Source organism: Misgurnus anguillicaudatus, chromosome 21 (genome assembly GCF_027580225.2).
Source record: "Misgurnus anguillicaudatus chromosome 21, ASM2758022v2, whole genome shotgun sequence".
In the NCBI taxonomy this organism is placed as follows: domain Eukaryota; kingdom Metazoa; phylum Chordata; class Actinopteri; order Cypriniformes; family Cobitidae; genus Misgurnus; species Misgurnus anguillicaudatus.
The window spans coordinates 13593934-13614334 of NC_073357.2; the positions used below are offsets into that span (position 1 = coordinate 13593934).

The window sequence follows — 20401 nt, forward strand, 5'->3', positions numbered from 1 at the left end:
AACAGGTTGCCCTCTTTTGTACGTCCTGTTTATTTTTAGTCATCTTCATCATAATAATATAATTCCCTCAGGCTCTGAAGCTGCACCAGCAAATACAGTAAACAGTTGTTTGGAGCAATGACTTGGATGAACCTGGACTTGCAGTGAAAGCATGCAGAAACCATGAAAACATCCATACTTCTCTTTATGATTTTTACATGTGTGTTGTACTGATTAATTTAATTTTACTATCACCTGCTGTGTCAACTTGCATATGGCTGACATAATTTAAAACTATCTTGCAGGTACAGTGGTTGTTAAGCTAAGGAAAATAAACATTGTGTGACCTCAATAAAATGGGCCAAATGGGGTCATGTTAGTAATTGCTTCACATATCAACCTATGAAACATATGTTATACAGGACATAAAGACACAGTTGTTTGTCAAATTTGAGACCTCTATCAGGTTGTGTATTGCCAGGAGGCGGAGCCAAAGAGTGGGAAAATTACATTGCTAGGGGGCTGCTACGGAGTCTGAGAGTGTGCAAGATGTAACTTTACATCTTTCCCTTACTTATCATCATAGTGGGACATTATATAGCAAATTTCATCATTCTATGAGGTCTTCTTGTTAAAAATGTCAACCCTAGGTCTAATGCTTAATATCAAGCCTATAAACTGCATGGGTCAAACAGGCCTTGGCAGAGGTCATGTCAGTAATTCTTCACATATCAACATATGAAACATATGTTATACAGGACATAAAGACACAGTTGTTTGTCAAATTTGAGACCTCTATCAGGTTGTGTATTGCCAGGAGGCGGAGCCAAAGAGTGGGAAAATTACATTGCTAGGGGGCTGCTACGGAGTCTGAGAGTGTGCAAGATGTAACTTTACATCTTTCCCTTACTTATCATCATAGTGGGACATTATATAGCAAATTTCATCATTCTATGAGGTCTTCTTGTTAAAAATGTCAACCCTAGGTCTAATGCTTAATATCAAGCCTATAAACTGCATGGGTCAAACAGGCCTTGGCAGAGGTCATGTCAGTAATTCTTCACATATCAACATATGAAACATATGTTATACAGGACATAAAGACACAGTTGTTTGTCAAATTTGAGACCTCTATCAGGTTGTGTATTGCCAGGAGGCGGAGCCAAAGAGTGGGAAAATTACATTGCTAGGGGGCTGCTACGGAGTCTGAGAGTGTGCAAGATGTAACTTTACATCTTTCCCTTACTTATCATCATAGTGGGACATTATATAGCAAATTTTATCATTCTATGAGGTCTTCTTGTTAAAAATGTCAACCCTAGGTCTAATGCTTAATATCAAGCCTATAAACTGCATGGGTCAAACAGGCCTTGGCAGAGGTCATGTCAGTAATTCTTCACATATCAACATATGAAACATATGTTATACAGGACATAAAGACACAGTTGTTTGTCAAATTTGAGACCTCTATCAGGTTGTGTATTGCCAGGAGGCGGAGCCAAAGAGTGGGAAAATTACATTGCTAGGGGGCTGCTACGGAGTCTGAGAGTGTGCAAGATGTAACTTCACATCTTTCCCTTACTTAACATCATAGTGGGACATTATATAGCAAATTTCTTCATTCTATGAGGTCTTCTTGTTAGAAATGTCAACCCTAGGTCTAATGCTTAATATCGAGCCTATGAACTGCATTGGTCAAATAGGCCTCATATCAGCAATGGAAACATATGTGATGTAGGGCATAAAGACACATTTAATTGTTGAATTTAAAAGTTCCTTGTTATCTTAAACGGCATATTTTAAAGATGGCAAAAGCAGTCCGTATTATCTGGTGTGACCAATACAAAGGCCTGCTTGAACCATATGCATTTTATGGGTATTAAACCTAGGTTTACCATTTCTAACTTCTAACAGAACAATGAGATTTTACACTAAACAATTACATATGATACAAAACAAGGGAGCAAGGTAAAATCACACCTCACTCATTCATAGACCCTTTTACACAAATCACATTTTTTTTAGATTCATGGCTCTGCCTTCTGTGAACACAGAACCAGCTAGGGGTCTCAAATGTAAAAAAACTAAATTTGTAAGCAAGCACCTGTATCAATAAATGTCCCATGCCAACATTTTATGTAACTTGTACACCCCACTCCCCAGGCTATGCTGTCTCAAACCTCTATTTTTTTTTCTCAGATGAATCATTAAAAGTTCTGAATAGTAATTGTGAAGAAACAATGCAAAGTCAGTGTAAAACTGGGTGGGTCTGTGGCAGATAATTAATTGCACATAGATATTTTTATTTTTGTAGCATGTGTAACTTATATGTTGCATTAATAAGAGGCTCAAAATACTACAAACACCTTCACCTAACACGTCTGCAGTTGGATGAGCTTCAAACAAAACAGCATTATATATTAGACTAATGTAGTTGCTATAATATCAATAAAGTAGTCTTGGTGGTAGTCATTCAACAACTCACTGTCGGACTTTGGCTCTGTGAGAATGTGGTGCAGCAGGAACAATTAAGCCCAGCATACAGAGCAAATAAAGCATAACAGCATAAAGATCACTGTATATCAGCTTTTATTGATACAGTCAGTCCCAAGTACATCAGTTTGACCAGTTACAGGGCTGGTGCGTGGGGAAACGAAAATAAATTTGCAGGTTTACTCATCACAATAAAGGCAATGGAATTTCTGTCAATTAGGGAGGCTATTTATTGAAAAGGGGAATGTCCAAAACCACCCCCTCCAGAAAAACAAAAAATAAAGCAAATCCAAAAACACATATCAATTTACAAATTAGACATCTTCCAAATCACTGTCATCTGAGCTCTCATAGTCAAGTCCTTCACTCTCATCCGGTATCTCCTTGGACCAGTCTTCAGGGAATAGAGGTCCTAAAACTAAGCTGTATCTTGAGGAAACGACTTGAATCTTCTCCTCCACATCAGCAAGCCTTTCCTGTAGAAGACACTGTAGCCCACAATGCCCCTCGTCAGTTAAACTGCCTAGGAGAAAATATAAAATGAAAAATGCACACATTAATAAAAAAATTATTCTTACCCGTTTAGACCCTTAACTTGACCCAGTTATTATAGCAGCCATACATTTCCATCTCTGAACAGCATTAAAACATTTAATTCAAACAACTTTATATATCCCAGTAGGGCAATTCAGTTTTAGCCTACAGTACTAGTCATATCAACAAGACAACACTTACTCAAGCATTCAGAAACAATGTCAATGACATCATATTGCATTTGGGCACCAAAACAACAAATACACAGGCCACAATACATGGACTAAGCAGCAAACAAAGTTCAAGTAAAAAAATAAATAAAAATAATACTAAGCAATAAATAATTAATAAAAACGGAACCTCAGTTTTATCCCCATGTTCTTACCACGATTTCCTTCAGACATGTCTGCAATCTGCTTCCTAATGCCTTCAGCCAGCCCTCTGAGGTGGGTGCAGTGCTGTCTCATCTCTCTAAGAATTAGGATCTTCTCTTCTTGCAGCCGCATCTTTGACATGTATGCATCGAAGATCTTCTTCTTAGTTAGGATGCTTGTGGATTCTAAATCATACAAATGAGTCAGTCAACAGGATTGACCTATAAGCTGCAATATAGTTGTATAGCATACATGCCCATTAAGCTGTGTCAACATCTGTTTGCTCAATGTAATCCCCCTCCCTCACCGAAGTTGCTCCTTACCAGTGCTGTGAACCTCCCATGGCCATATAAGACTGTCCTCCCCACTGGCATGGCCCACCATAGAGAGTCGGCTTTCCACCATCTGCTCGTTTATGCCCTCCTCCTCTGGGACCTGCGCATTGTACTGTTTGATCGCTTCAAATAGTTTTTTTTTCTCTTCCCCCAATTTCCGTCGCCGCATTTGTCGAATCTTGTTGCTGTCTATAATTTCAAAACACATGACAGAAACACCAAATCTAGGCAAGAGATTCACAAAGCATGTACAAACAATAGACAAGTGAAAAAGATACCTGTCTGATTATAAAGGCTTGCTTTTTTTTGATAGACACCCGGACATATCTGCTCTATCGACCGCTGAAGGACATGTTGGTCATCCTGTCTGGCATCTATAGAATCTTGGGAGGAGACAAAAGTATGAATAAATAACCACTCTGAAATGTGATTATAGTAATACGTCCTCAACAATGTCGAGCACATTGTAACTGTAAATAGCCTATTATTTATAACATCAATACTGTACCATCAGTGGCCCACTGTCTGACGTCATGAACCCACTGCTGCACCATGTTTCCAGGACACCCAAGTTCACGGCTCAAGTTCTCCAGCCTCTGGGACTCAGCCTCAGCCTTTCGGACAGTCTTTAATAAAAATGCAAACAAACAATTGCCTTTTGTCCTCTAAGACCAGATTAATTCGGTGTAATATGGTCAATACCTTGACATATCTGTTGGACAATGCAAGATGAAGGCCATCATGCTTGCGTCTATTCCACCCAATTGCATGTATAGTCAGCATGTCATTGCGAGCTTTTTGAAAACATATTCAAATGTTACTGGGCAGCCTATTCAAATTTATTTAAAATAAAGGTGTATTTCTGTATTTTTATATAAAGAATGAAAGACTACTGAAAGAATAACTTAAAGAACCAAAATATTTGTATTAATGTTATAAAAAAGGATAACATACCAGATTTGGTCATGTACTTAGTTGTGAGAGCACAACGAGAGAGGAAACTGTTCACCATTTCCACCTCTTCCCCTGCAGTTGCGCCAGCACCCTCCTGATTCCTACCACTCCAGACAATCTAACAATTGTGTGAAAAATTTATTGGTTAGGGATGCACCAATATCAGTTTTGTAAGGATATAAATTGTGCATTGCCATTATCAATAATTTAATTAAATAGCAACAGTAAATGGCATAATAAAAAGAATACCTCACACTTAGTTGAATGGGCCTTGGCGTGCATGACTGACAGAAACGGCCTCATTTGAAGAAGAGGGCTCAGTTCAGGCATAGAGACTGACATCTTCTGAAGATAGGGCCAGTACTTACATGAGATGTCAGTACAGTAGAAATTAATGTTTGTGGCTGCCTGAAGCTCCTTCTGCAGGAATAGGGGATATGCAAAGATCTCCCCCCTGTACATGTTGAGACCCTTTAATATCACCCCATGCCTGCAAACAGCTACCTCAAGACCCTCTTCATCAAGTTTGCTAGCTCTTCTGGCAGTCTCCCTGGCAGCAGACCACTGACTAGCTCCACAAGTGCCTTTCCCTGGAGTCTGCATGAAAAAAAAAATTAGATGGCAAAAATACTGCATTTACACAGCAGGGCTACAAACTCGGAATCATTACTTACACTTTTCATTTTAATCCTGATTTCTTCAACGAAAGAGGATACGTCTACATCTTTGGCAATGAAGATGCCCTCAAAGTATGGTTCCTCTGACCTTAATGAAAGCAGAAAAAATGCATATTCAGTGGCAGACACTATTTGTTTTAGAAGGTGTGAAACAACTTAAACCAGGTTCACAACTTCAAAATACAAAATTATCACCACATGGTTCTTCGTACTGGATTTTAAAGTGCGGCAAATTCATACTGATACCTGGTATCAAATGTGTCATGTTGTTTTAGTATGGTGAATGTATGACAAGTCTATAAAATGGTGCCGAGTAATGGCCAATGACAGCAAAAGAGGAAACCAGGGAAGCAGCAGAAACAAGTACAACCTATCATGAATAATTATCTGATGAGAAATAGAAGCTTCTGTGTTGTGATAACATGAGCTACTATGATGTAGTGCCCCTGTCACAGAGTAATGTTGTGCAGCGTAAGCCATACAGCAAAGCCGTATAGTGTGGCATCCTGCCTTGCATTACCCTTTAGAGTGTTGAAATCTGTTTTCTGTTGCCATCTGCAGAAACCGCTAGCATGTTGGGTGTACATGCTGGGCAGGTGAAGTGCTCCACATTTGCCATTTTCTCACATAAAAACTGGCAGAAAGTGTATTCCACAAAGCTCCTCTGAAAAGCATCTCCATGTATTTTACCCCTCTGTAAATGTGCAAATATTTAGGAGAAAAGTCAAATGAAATAGCCAATGGTCTCTAATTAAGGAAATCTTCATACACACGGAACATACCCTTCCAAACTGCTCTGTCCTCTGCTCTAACAGCCGCAAAAAGCCTTGTCTTGACAAACCCGGAGCAACGGTTTTCATCTCCTCAAATGTGCTGAATACATCTGCCGAAAACAATGTGTCAGCATTCACAGATGCTGGCCAATACCCACTTCTTATGAGGTCACTTCTGTCAGGTGTCCATTGTGATAGACACACTCTGCACACCAAATTGGGCAAGTACAAGTCATAACGACCTAAAAGGAATCAAACGTATGAATATCTTGTGACAGATAACTGCAAAACCAAAAAAATAAAGCCAACCTACCATTTATGCAAACCAAAATAGTTGCTCTTCCAGCAGATTCTGTGAGGTGCATTGGGTCACAGGTGCACAGTCGGTCTGGTCTCACTGTAGGCAACAGCCGTACTAAAAAGAAATTATAAAATTTTGAAAAGAGCATAAAAAGACTGTCTGATTGAGAAATGTAAGCACTACATAGAAGTTCTCATATTTGATTGCTTTTATTTGGATCTGAAAGACAGTTACAAAGAAGGCAAGATCCAAATACTCTGGGAACACACACACACACACACACACACACACACACACAGAGAGAGAGAGCAGTACCTTGATTTTTTAATGTATATCTGCCATTTTCTTTCACACAGCACATCGTTGGTGGAATGGGCCTGTAAAATCCATCGATGCAGGACTCCCTGTTATGTAGTACCATTTTTTTGTGGCAAATTATATCACACTCCGTACACAGCCACTCTTCTGGCATGCAGTCTCTGCAACGAACAACTGCAGGAGATGAGCACTGACTGCATTTATTTTCCTTGACCACCCTGGAGAACAACAAGCAGTCCAGATGGTAGGGCCTTGCTTTCTGCCACTCATCTTGGGCTGCAGACTGTCGCAAGCTCCATGATGATGATGTTGAAGAAGGACCATCTGAAGCTTCAACAGGTGTTGCCAGAATCTCCTGCAGTTTCTGCATCTCACTGTCTGAAAGAGGGACATGAAAATAGCTCCTTAGTGGTTCTTAAAAGATCCCATTGTGGTTCGGGAAAGATTAAACTACTTGACTACAATATAGTGAAGAAACCAACAATCATATTACACCGTTCATTTGATTAAAAAATGCCAATATGGAGCCATCCTACCAAGTAAGTGTTGAGAAACGTTTTGCTCTGTCACCATGGGTACCTCCTCAGCTGGTTCACAAGGATTCAGGACTGAAAGACATTGGGATAAAGTCTCCTTTAAATAATTTTGCAGTTTGGTGCAAGTAAGTAAATCAGACATGGTACTCTAGCAGAAAGAAAAATAACTACTGTAATGTTACTGCATCACTCTTTAATGCAATGTAGGGTTGTAACGGTATACCAGTATGGCGGTATACCTTTATATTAACTTATACGATTATCATACCGTAAACATTTGCTTATACACGGTTTTGGAAAAAAATTAAGCAGATCTCACCTGCGCTACTACGCACATGCAACTTCATTCGGCGTGACTGCTAGACTCCACTCGTTTATGTACAGCAGAGAAAATGTCAGAGACTACAAATTCTAACCCCTATCCCCCACCAGAAAAAAAATCAACAGTATGAGAATACTTTAGGTATACGAAAAACAAATGCGGGGTTGTCCTTGAAGATGGATATCCAGTTTGCAAGAAATGTGGACGAAGGGTGGCTGCAAAAAGAGGCACTAAAGCCGATTTGAGTGATTCATAGACCCCTTCAAGGTTTGTAAACATTGAATGAAGATCGGGTGCGCGCGCAGCATGGGGTCAAACTGTTCATACCATTTAGGCTTTATAATTTAATCTAACAGGGCTGAAAAATGAAGACTTAACCTCAAATGAAGTGAGCACTACAAACACAAGCATCTTTGATATTTGCATTGTCCCAGTCTTGCAGATGTTGTATTTTTTTGTTTTTGAGATTCTGCATAAATCGCGAAAACTTAACGGAAGACTTGGTGCGATTTTCACAGCCCATGACGTAAGTAGGCATTTTTGACGATACCGAATAATACGCAACTCAATCTGCTGTAATGACTTTTCTGACCCTGACTTGCGCAGTGGGAACCGCCTGTGACGTGAACCGTGAAGGGGTCTATATTACAGATCAATTTAAGTTGATTATACTTATAAGAAAAACTATACATTTCACTTACTATATGACGATGTGAACAAATGAATATATCAAGAGCAGCTCTGAGAGAATTTAATGAATTTTAAATAAAAGAATAAAATTAAAAGAATCAAAGTTTACTTTTTGGAAAAGTGTATTTTTCCCCCAAAAAAGTTTAATATAATAAACCATATGTTCAACCCAAACCCCCTATCTGTTTTTTATTAATTTAAGGGTCATTGTAGCTAATGATGATAATAATAATAATAATAATAATAATAAAAATAATAATAATAATAATAATAATGTGTTTAATACCGGCAAACCGCGAAACCGTGATCGTTTCTGAGACAATTATCATACTGTGAAAAATCATACCGTTACAACCCTAATGCAAATGTTCAGACAAAGTTTGATTGGAAACATTACTAGCAAGGCATAGGCACCCTGGCATGTGTGGGGATTGTAACAATCAAAAGCAGTGAATTTTATGGGCTATATTACAGGTGATTTAACCAGAGAAGACATAGACCAACCTAGCCTGGCCCCACACACCCATTTAGAATATACAATAGGACAGGGGTTTTCGAACCTGTCCTGGAGGACCACTGGTGCTGCACATTTTGCATGTTTTCCTTGTGTGACACACCTCATTCAGTTACCTTACACACCCAGTTCAGGTTTAAACCAGGTGTGTCTAATGAGGGAGACATGCAAATTGTGCAGTTCTAGTGGTCCTCCAGGACAGGTTTGAAAACCCCTGCAATAGGATACAGACTAAGACCAACCTGTAGCTGAAGAACGCATACGCATATCTCCGCTTCTGCTCTTTCTTTTCAGCAGTGGACGCCCTTCACAGTCTCTCTCAATCCACTGAAATTTACTCTCACGGTTAGGGGGTGTACTTTTCTCTTCTTGCTTTTTCTTGCACGAGAGAAAATCAACATTACATGTAAACACAACAGCAGTGGGTTTTCTCCCATTTTTACTCACTGTATGAATCCCATTCATTTGCAAAATGAGCATGTTGTATAACTTGGTACTCACTTTCATTTGATCCAAAAGCAGGTCTGCATGGAACATAGCATCCTCTGCTGCACCAGTGTCCTGCTCAGCCATCTTAATTGTACAACTAAATTGCTGACGTTAAAAGTCTATTGGAAAATTAAGTGAGTTTAGACATTTAGTGAGTGAACAAATAACACCACAAAATATTAAATAAGTTATTTAATATATTAATACTGCAAATGACAATAGCTCTTATATAATTACATTGTTGTACATTTTGTTGTCAACGCGTCTTACCTGCTTGATGAATTCCGAAGAGGATAAAGTGAGTCGTCTTCTTCGGTCTTTATTTGGCGATTCGCATCGATTTGGCGCAGTACTGCCACCTACTGTGAGGAGGAAGTCGTGGTCATAAGCAGGTCATTAACAGGCATTTTCCCAGAATTTCAACAGCTGAAAAAAAGAGTATTAATCCTGTGAAGAGTTATTTAGCGTTTTTCACTTCTTCAAATTAAAGTTTAGCAAATTACGGTGACGTCACGTGACGTCTTATATTCGGGTATTTTTTTCTTTCGGTAGTGTAGTTTTCACGTTTGGAAAGGGTATGCACTATTAATATACCCTACACAGCAAAATAAATATTTTGCTTTAAATATTTAAAATAAAATTAATATAATACGTAAAATAAATAATTTGCTAGTTATGGTTAACATGGTTTAAGGTCGATATAATGCATTGTTTACCTGGGGAAAGCAAGAAAAATAGACGTTTTCCTCATTACTTTAACAATAATGTGACATTTAGACGTGTTTTTTTTTTGGCGTGGAACAAGACAAATTAATGCTTTTTACCGTGTAAATAATAATATTTTTTACATTTCAAATTATTAAATCAAGATTGCTAAGTGATCGTCAATACAACAGAATGCCATGTTGGTTTAATGAAAATTTAAATATTATGGATCTTACAGCGATTCCGTGTGGAATAGGTCAACATCCGGGTATTTCGCCACTGGAACGCGTTAACGCAAACGTGTAAGAGTCACGTCTCTCAAACGTGTAAGATTCACGTCTGAAGGTGTAAAACTGTGACATCTACACGTTTTCCAACGTGGACCAACGTGAGTATTTCACGTCTGGTCGTGATACTGGGTTGAAGACACACAAAGTGGTCTAGGAAGATTCTTGCTAAAGAATGCTTCCATAATGTTTGAATACACACACAAAAAGTGTGGGGAAGATCCATGCTAAAGAATGCTTCCCAGAGTCTCTTGCAAAGCCACCTTATATACACAGGTGAGACAAGAATTTTTTTAAGTCCCAAATCAGGATTTGGTTGGTCAGGTTCTCGTGAACCTAAAAGGCACCAAATGGGATCGTTAACCATCAGTTATCTATATCTCTTCAGGAGGTGACACCCAGGAGAGTTTATGTCTTAAGTTCTAAACTTTGATATACTTTCTCTTAGAATTATAGAAATTAGACATTTTTCAACCATCGCACCATCACCTTTAAAATAAAACCACACATGAAGATGAAACCTTAGTAACATCACAACAGATATACCCAATGTAATATGTTTTTAGTATTTACAGAACAAAACCTTAAGGGAGAAGAGAGGGAGAGAAATACAGATCAGTTCCTGGGTAGCCGTGACCCCAGAGACAACAGGTCTCTCAGAAATAGATACAGAATGTGGTTTTATTGTTTTATGGTCCAGCTCCAAAAATAAATTCTTGTCCACCTGACCGAGCTACAATCTAAACATATTGATCATGTAATAATTGTTGAAATTATAAAATGTTTGTTTTCAACTGCTAAATGGGTGTCAAACGATTTGATAAATAATTCATTTCTGAGTATTGTACCCCTAGTTGAAGTAGCTGTTTAGTAGGATCATGGTATTTTAGTGTGCCTGACACACAATATATTATTGTATTTATGATAACAACCACATGACTAATTAGTTAGAAACTAGTTGCTATGAATACAGGTGCCATCAGTTGTCTTCTTATGAATGCCTTGTTTGTCAGTGTTGCTATTGCAAAGTAGTCCCTTGTGTACCGGTTGCATTTCAGATTTTTGCATTACTCAATCATCAATGCATTAGTCAATTTAATGGTGAGGCAATAGATCAATTGTCCAACTGATGGAAGGTTTGCAAAGATGCTTCCTTGTAAAAGTATTGTTTGTATTTTCAAAATACAGAAATACAGTAGTTTATTTTGTTGTGGCTGCTGTATTTTGTAGTTTATTTTGATACAATTAAAACTAAGGTATTTGGTATTTTATTTTAAAATACATTTTGATATTTGCTCAACCCTGCCTGTTTGCTTCCAATAAACAATAAAATGTTCCAAATACTGTATCTTCTTAATGTTGCAAAATACACATTAAAATTCCCTAAATTAACCAGAGGGCTATTTCATAAAACTCGCTTGGAAAAGCGAGGATTAAAGTTACAAACTCGACTTGAATTAACCTAACAAATGAGGCGAGGCTAAAGCGGTTTCAAAAAAGGCAAATGAAGCTTACGCAATCCAACTACTGTGATCCAGATTTCCCTAGTCAAGATAATTGCGCGTGCACGCTATTCTTGAGCAGCCCTAGAGGTCGAGCGTGGATCAAATCGATCAAAGTTAAAGAGAAAGCGGTCGTTTTTGATAAAAATGTATGAAAATGTACTTCTGACTGAAAATTATAATACTGCTGCAATAAACAAACCCATAAAATAGTTGGAAAGTCCTTATGGATTAAATTCTTGCATGCAGAAACCAAATTTAAATACAGGGTGCAACACTGTTAGAAATGATGGCCTAGTGGTTAGTGCTCTCAGCAGCGCATGCGGGGATCCGGGTTCGATCCCCGTCAATGCTTATGTGGCCATGCTTTGCTAATTTTTATATACTGTACTTTTTAAAAATAACACAAGTCTTAACTTTTAAAAGACAATTTGTAGTTTACTAAGTAACCTATATAATACATATTTAGCAGATAAATGATTTTAATACATTTTAAAATATAAATATACTGTTCATAAGAAGTGTAGTTGATTTAAGCATAATCATATGCTAGAAGAAGTGTCTAATCTCATAATGTTAGCTGCCAAAGATGTTGACTGGCAATGAGGAGAGCACTGTCATCTATCAGCAGCACAGCTTTACCCCTGCAGATGAACTTTGCTTGAAAGAAAAAAAGGGTCACTGAGAGCATGGTGGGTGAACAGCATATGCATTTCTGAATTTACAGTAGTACAAGAAATGATTGTGTAAAATCATATATGTTACACATATTCTTGACCAATCATTATTACTTGACATGTTACTCAAAACATTTTTGATGGCAAATTATGTGTGTGTTATAGAGTCACAAGTCATCATGTTAAACCCTGGGAGTATGAGAGATTTTAAACCACTGGTTTAATATCACACTGTTAAAAAAAGTAGCTGTAGTTATGCAGCTGTTTGTCAGTAACTTATGTAGATGTAAAGGTTTATTATTTACTGGCAACAGTTTGTTCAAAGTTAAATCAACATTAAACATTAACAAGTCTATGATTTTACAGCATAAAACTATAATAACAGCCTCATGCGAGGCATTTTGTGAACCAGAAATCCTCATGAACCTTTTTCTGTTGTTTCCTTCATATTTTGGTTCCCAGAATGCTTTGCGTGGGGCTGTTGTTTGGTGGTTTTATTCTGTGGATAAAAAGACTTGTTAATGTTTAATGTTCATTTAACTTTGAACAAACTGTTGCCAGTAAATGACATACATATAAATCTACAGTAAGTTACTGGCAAACAGCTGACAGTAATACTGTAAGTTCTACATAATTTTTTAACAGTGTAGTGTTAGGTGTTGATAGATAAACAGAGTTTTATGAATGGTTACAGGGTGAGGATCAGTTGAAGAAAAGCCTGAGGTATAAGCACATTATACTGTAAGTCTACAGTACAAGCCTTGTGAGCTGAAAAATTATTGTATGCAGGACACTAACAATCTTCTCTGTGATAAAAAAAAAAGAATTTCAACTCATTACAACAAAATGCCAAGTGCATACCATCACATAATTATATTGTATTCCTTCAGCCATGCAGACACCATATATTTTTTTTTAATTTCAAGAAAAATGTAACAACTAGAGAAAGATACAAATACTGTAGATCTTTAAAATAATGTGCATTTTTATGCACACCAAGCATAAAAAAATTAAATGACTGTACTTGACTTTTGTGTGTTGTATATTTAAATTAAATTTCCTCTTTGTGTGACAGACAATCTGAATTAAAAAAAAAAAATATATATATATATATATATATATATATATATATATATATATATATATACATACATATATATATATATATATATATATATATATATATATATATATATATATATATATATATATATATATATATATATATATATATATATATATATATAATCAATACGTTGCAATTATATGAATTTAGATACATCTTAAATTTGTTAATAAACTATTATCCTTATATTGGGGTAGTTAAGATTATCATTTATATTCAACATTTGATAGGCCTATAATATACCATATTATGAAACACATGTCTATATTTTATTAATTATTATTGTAACAAAATGTATCAAATTTAATATATAAGTTTATTTTCTTTCATTGTTAGATTAATAGTGGTTAATAAAGTCAAATAAAATGTCAAAGAGTCAGCTGTAATATCATTGCATTTACATTTCAGTGTTAGTGGAAGTCTAGTTAAGCAACAACTGAGGCTTAGCCTGACAGTTAGCCTGCTCCGGACCAGGCTAGTTTGCAAGCATAAGTTTCCATAGTAACCGGGGTTGAACTAGTTCAAGTTTGTTTTATGAAACGAAATCCACCGGCAATAAGCCAGACTTAACAAAATAAGCCTGGCTTATTCTGTAATCTAGTTTTATGAAACAGCCCTCAGATGTCTGAATATATTGAATGAATCTCTGAATATATTGAATGAATGAGATATGACGTCATTAAAACGCCCTCTTGCGTTTGTCAGGTGTAATTGATTATTCGGTACAGGTGCTTATTCTGACAGAAACATGTTAACGATGAGTGAGTCTGCACGAAATCTGGTGGCAGCAATTTTAAGTAATGACGAGCTAATTAACACCCTGGCGAATGCTTGTACAGGCCAAAATACTGGTAACCGTATTTAATACCGTTTTACCGATGAAGAAGTTAATTCACTGTTTCATCGCGGAAGACCGAGTGCAGTAAACATCACAGGCCAGGCAGTTCCTGCTTATCAGACAAACATTAACACAGAAAGAAACATGCCTTCTACCTCACAAGGATCACACACAGCAGCACCTATTTACAATCTTCGCCCGTTCACTTGAAAGGGCCCTAGACAGAAGAGGTAAGAATAATGCATTTAATTTGCTAATCCCATATTTATCAGGTTATGTGTTTGATAGGGGCATCATTTCATAAGTAGTCAATTTGAATCTTTTAAATTTAGGTTTAAATATTTAGAGCAGTAAAGAAGTTACACAATTTAATAACACTGTGGTAGGATAACTGTTTACATGAAACGTACTGTTAACACAGTATATATTAATCAGAAAATGTAATTTTATACAGTGCATGGATATACATTTAATATAAATGAATATAATTTTTTTTTTAAGGTTTCAGACACAAAGCAGTTTACGTTGTGTGGCTCAGTCTTTCACCAAAGAGGTAATTCTCCTGCCAGACCATACATCGACACATGTGCCAAGGCGTGCCAAGAAAGCTTGGCTTTTTGAGCACGGACATATAAAATCTGCCTTGGAGTTTGAGTGTGACTGGGATGCCGACAAAGTTATGCAGGCAATAACAACAGCCTTCCAGCCAATTGTGGAGGGATGCAGGTAAACATTTGCTCAGTTTAGACACACATTTTGATACCCATTTTAACTTTTGCAATACTGAGATGGCTGTGTGTAATTTGGTAGGGTATTATTGAGTGTGTGAATCATTTTTTACAGTTATTTTTGCTAGTTTGGACAACTGCAACTAACTGAGGCTGAACGGACCAACGAAAATATTTAATATAGAATCACTTATTTAATAAAAATTTGTACAGACAAACTAAACAAAAACTAATACCGTTCCATGTACTTTTGGATAATCTTTTACAGTAGTAATGTGTAAAGTGTGCTTTCTTTTCCTCAGGTTACAAATCTTGCTGCCATGCCACAACAAACTAGTGGAGCCATCCCTGACCTCCAAACAGGCTTTAGGTGGAGACCTTGTGAAAAAACTGTTTCATCAGAAATCCATTTATGTCAGGCCTGACAAGGTCATTTTAACTGAGGAAAAAGAATCTGTAAGTAATTCTTATGATGTCAAGAAATGTGTGTACTAGTGTGTACAAAACGTACATTGTTACACTTTTGCTGTTACTAGATTAAAGTTATTATTACTGCCATAAATGTACTTATTTGCCTCAATTGTTCTTCATGTTCTGATGGAGATAGTAGCCATACAAACAGCAATGATATCATAGAAATAGCAGACCACGATATGTGTGGTAAGTACTGTAATGTCCATGGATCTACAAGTAAACTTTTTTCTTGAAATAGAATTTTGTAATTTTAAACAATTTCTACATTAATATATCTACCACACATAACTCATTGTTATAACTCATGTACTCTTACATGATGTAGTTGCCAGAGGTGGAAAGTAACGAATTACATTTACTCACGTTACTGTAATTGAGTAGTTTTTTTGTGTATTTTTACTTTTTTGAGTAGTTTTTAAAATCTGTACTTTTACTTTTACTTAAGTATGTTTTATTTAAAGTATTGTACTTCGCTACATTTTAAATCATATCCGTTACTGAATAAAAAATATTTTAAAAAGCAAAGTGATAAAGACGCGAAACGGATGTAAATGGGCGGGGCCCAGGGAACGCGCAAAAAGAACCATGGAGACGGACGAGACAGGCGCGCGCTAATGCAGACCCAGATAGCACTGGTACGTCTGCAAGATGTCTGGTAAAGATCTGGAGATCTGGAATACATCTGGTGTGTAAAAACGTCTTATAAAGGTCTAAGAGCTGCTTTACATACATTCTAAATCAAAAACGTCTTGCAGATGTCTTCAATATGTCTATATGACATCTTTTAGGAAAGGTCTCAGAGACGTATTGCAGATGAGCAAACAATCTAAATAATACGTCTTGCAGATGTAAACGCAGACATCAAATAGACGTCTTCGAGATGTTTGTGTGCTATCAGGGGACCCGCCTCAGTTCAAATCTTATGAAAGAAACCCCTGGTCATATTTAAGCGACCACTTCCACTGACGCCAAGCAAGTGTTTTATTTCTATGAAAGGTAGGATTCATGCTCTTAGGTACGAAATTGCACGACGGGTTTTTAATACCATGCGCATTATCTTCCGAGGTCTAGCAGCTTCTCGTCAAGTCAAACAGAACTTCAAAACGTCCTCGAGAATGCGCAGGTCATTAGACATTGCAGAGAGAGAGAGCGAGAGAGAGAGAGCGCACGAGAGAGAGAGAGAGAAGAATAAATGTCATCAGGTACCCAGGTCAGGGAAGTAAGAAGATAATAAACGTGTCAAATGTATATAGACATGGCACTCATATGCTCATTTAAACTAGATATATAGATTAATAAAATAATGTATGTTACCAGCAATACATCAATTATAACCTTACTATAGTGATTTTATTTACAAGCTGCTGACCACCTTCAAAAGTGCATAACTCGCATGTAAAAATCATTAAACAATTCCATAAATGTTTCTTATTTTAAAAAAGCTTTTTATTTCATTAACTTTTTGTTATTGCACTTTAATTGTAAAGATATTCCTACAATTAAAAACAACTAGTTTGAGATTTATATTCCCTTGTCGTTTTTGAACTATACTACAATCCTCCACCTCTCCCCGCTGTAAAAAAAAGTAACTTTTACTCTGAGTAAAGTTAAAATGACTTACTTTTTACTTTTACTTGAGTAGATTTTTAGACAAGTAACTTTACTTTTACTTAAGTAAAATATTATTAAAGTAACTTTACTTTTACTTGAGTACAATATTTTAGTACTTTTTCCACCTCTGGTAGTTGCTTACACTGTCATATAAGTTCAATCTAGCTTAATTTTAAATGTTAACACATGTTTTCCATGTTCTTCCAGTCCCTGGTAGTGTGCCTGACAAAGTTGTGGAGGCCCCATCCCTTTCCACTAATACCACTTCCATCTCCGTTGGAGATGAAGTTGTGTGGTGTATAGCCACCCAAGAAATTTGCACTGTTGCACCTAACATCTCCGATAATAACCTCACCATGTCTACTAGTACTGCTGTCATTACAATTGATGAGACTCCTACCTTTTCCAGTGGAACTTCTGCCATCTGCAGTGGCAACACCCACAGCTTGTCGATTGGTCCAACTACCAGTGCAAATAGACAAACAAGTTGCATCTCTGCTAATCACTCCACTGGGATGTCCCATGAACCCACCCAACCCAGTACATCCAGCACATCCTACAGGTACATGTTTTGGACATTCTTGTCTCTTTTCATACATTATTTTTATCTTTCTGGGCTTTATAACATTGGGCCTTATTTATAGTACAGTTTTGTATTAGAATAGTGTTACTTGACACTTAGACAATTATGTCTGTATTTTCATAAAACAATTTGAAGAGTTATTATTCCACAAGTCAATTATTTGTCATGTGGTAATTCAACAGTCTGTATGAACATTCTACATTTATACCTTAAAAATGTCCATTTATAAAATATACATTTATATTTTTTAGCACATACCTTGATCTTTTTGAGGAAGAGTACATCTCTGATGACCCTGATCTCCAGGAAGCCATCTCAAGGTCCTTAGAGTCTAGCACAAGTGAGAGGTCAGTACATTCAATATGTAATTTTATTACTTTGTTGTCTAGCCTAGTATCAAGTTGAATAAACAAGCCTAAATTGTTCAGAAACATATATTTATGGATAAACAATGTTTTTCTTTGTATGATAACCCATATTTTCTGTCTTACTTTTTTAACCCTCAAGAGTTCCTTTAAAAAACTTCCTTAAGTGTTCCTAAGGCCACAAAATGACACCTTCCCAAAACTGCTCTAAAAATATACGTCAATATTTTCTTTCATTTTAAACGATGCTATCTTTTAGAACTACTTCTTCCTGAAACATACATATCAAATATTAATATAATTTGTGAAAATTTTAACCCTTTATATGCCTGTTTGTTAACATTAGCCCATGTTTTTTTTAACAGAAAAAAAAAAAACTAAATATTTTCCAAAAAACACATTTGAACCACCATGTGATTATTATTATTATTATACCCCGAGATGGGTCAAAGATTGGTAGCAACATTGATTTTCATGCATTGTTATTTTTTGAACAGGGTCAGATTTTATAAAAAACTTCCTTAAGTGTTTCTAAGGCCACAAAATGACACCTTCCCAAAAACTGCTCTAAAAATATCATACGTCAATATTTTTTTCATTTTAAACGATGCAGTCTTTTAGAACTACTTCTGCCTGAAACATACATATCAAATATTAATATAATTTGTGGAAATTTTAACCCATTATATGCCTGTTTGTTTACATTAGCCCATGTTTTTTTAACATAAAAAAACAAAAAAACTAAATATTTTCCAAAAAACACATTTGAACCACCATGTGATTATTGTTATTATTATACCCCGAGATGGGTCAAAGATTGGTAGCAACATTGATTTTCATGCATTGTTATTTTTTGAACAGGGTCCGATTTGATAAAAAACTTCCTTTAGTGTTCCTAAGGCCACAAAATGACACCTTCCCAAAAACTGCTCTAAAAATATCATACGTCAATATTTTTTTTTCATTTTAAACGATGCAGTCTTTTAGAACTACTTCTGCCTGAAACATACATATCAAATATTAATATAATTTGTGGAAATTTTAACCCTTTATATGCCTGTTTGTTTACATTAGTCCATGTTTTTTTAACAGAAAAAACAAAAATCTAAACATTTTCCCACAAAAAAACATTTGAACTACCATTTGATTATAATTATTATTATACCCTGGGATGGGTCAAAGATTGGTAGCAGCATTGATTTTGATGCATTGTTATTTTTTGAACAGGGTCAGATTTTATACAAAACTCACACTTGTGATCCTAAGGCCAAAATGACACCTTCCCAAAACCTGCTCTAAAAATATCATACATCAATATTTTTTTCCACTTTAAACTATTAAATCTTTTAACACTACTTCTTCCTGAAAAATACATGTCAAATATTAATTAAATTTGTGGAAATTTTAACCCTTTAAATGCCAATATGTTAACATTAATCGAACCACAGTGTTCAGCTGATGTCGTGAAAACTTTTGTGGGACATTGTAGCCCAAATAGTGACCTGTCCTGATTTCTCACTCCAGAGACTGAGAGCTAATTATTTTTTTATCTGTAAACACGGGTCAGAATGAGCAGCCCCACATTAGCCTGCAGTTTCTCTGTCTCAAGATCTCTCCAGTCTGTGACTGTCTCCCACGTAGGTTTGTCATGGCCCCAATATGCTGCAGGATTTCATGCATCAGCATCAATGAAAAGCTTGAAGTCAGGGCACTGATTTGGGCAGTGGCATAGTGTGTGAGCCCTGGGATCAAATCTCTGGCTGCTGGGAAGTAGCGGAGCGTCTCCATGTTTGTGGGAGACCAGAAGATTTTTCAATTTTTGACGTCCATCCTGCCGCCACTTCATCCATCTTCTCTCCGCTCTCACCTTGTGACAAGTCTTCTGAAGATCTCTCTAATGAATTAGACTCCAGCTGGTCTACTTCTACCTCTGAGGCCTCCGTGTCGACCTCAGAATCCTCGGAGGAAGATGAGGAGCCAACCTCGCTCTTGAAGTGCATGATTATTTCAGGAGCCTTATGTGTGCTGTAATGCCTTGCCATTTTCACTACTTCTGCTATACTGTTCATACTTATAGCAGTGTATTTGCATAAACAACATGAGCGAGAAACAAAATGAAGATTGATTTTGTTTCGGTTCTGGCCTCTCATCGTTTTTATGACTGAATTAGTTTATAACGCAGAATGTGCCTTTCAAAGAGAGAAGAATTTGGATAT

The 20401-nt window shown here is 36.5% G+C and overlaps 3 protein-coding genes across 4 annotated transcripts in view; 2 read left to right on the forward strand and 1 right to left on the reverse strand.

Annotated features, from left to right (window-relative positions):
- The window catches only part of LOC129445969 (histone-lysine N-methyltransferase SETMAR-like), a 125069-nt gene that overhangs the window by 75064 nt on the left and 29604 nt on the right, over nucleotides 1-20401 (forward strand). The window lies entirely within an intron of this gene.
- On the reverse strand, nucleotides 2560-6031 carry LOC129444491 (uncharacterized). The gene is made up of 10 exons (XM_073859666.1): nucleotides 5867-6031; nucleotides 5344-5434; nucleotides 4919-5266; nucleotides 4670-4787; nucleotides 4418-4509; nucleotides 4224-4341; nucleotides 3994-4098; nucleotides 3704-3904; nucleotides 3392-3565; nucleotides 2560-2995 (listed from the first exon to the last, which is right to left on the reverse strand). The coding sequence occupies exons 1-10, from the start codon at nucleotides 5899-5901 to the stop codon at nucleotides 2787-2789; spliced, it is 1491 nt and encodes a 496-aa protein (XP_073715767.1). The 5' UTR covers nucleotides 5902-6031; the 3' UTR covers nucleotides 2560-2786.
- On the forward strand, nucleotides 15743-19917 carry LOC129447919 (uncharacterized). The gene is made up of 4 exons (XM_073859691.1): nucleotides 15743-15812; nucleotides 17445-17799; nucleotides 18072-18167; nucleotides 19827-19917. Exons 1-4 carry the CDS (start codon nucleotides 15806-15808, stop codon nucleotides 19915-19917), a joined length of 549 nt encoding a protein of 182 aa, XP_073715792.1. The 5' UTR covers nucleotides 15743-15805.

What these genes read in the sequence shown, in the direction of transcription:
- LOC129444491 (XM_073859666.1), bottom strand. Translation starts at nt 5,901, where the DNA reads ATGGCAACAGAAAACAGATTTCAACACTCTAAAGG. An exon ending in CAGACAGTGGGCCACTGATG is followed by an intron (nt 4,099 to 4,223) that starts GTACAGTATTGA and finishes TCTCCTCCCAAG; the next exon opens with ATTCTATAGATGCCAGACAG. An exon ending in ATGGGAGGTTCACAGCACTG is followed by an intron (nt 3,566 to 3,703) that starts GTAAGGAGCAAC and finishes TGTATGATTTAG; the next exon opens with AATCCACAAGCATCCTAACT.
- LOC129447919 (XM_073859691.1), top strand. An exon ending in ACATCCAGCACATCCTACAG is followed by an intron (nt 17,800 to 18,071) that starts GTACATGTTTTG and finishes TATATTTTTTAG; the next exon opens with CACATACCTTGATCTTTTTG. An exon ending in GAGTCTAGCACAAGTGAGAG is followed by an intron (nt 18,168 to 19,826) that starts GTCAGTACATTC and finishes TCTCCCACGTAG; the next exon opens with GTTTGTCATGGCCCCAATAT.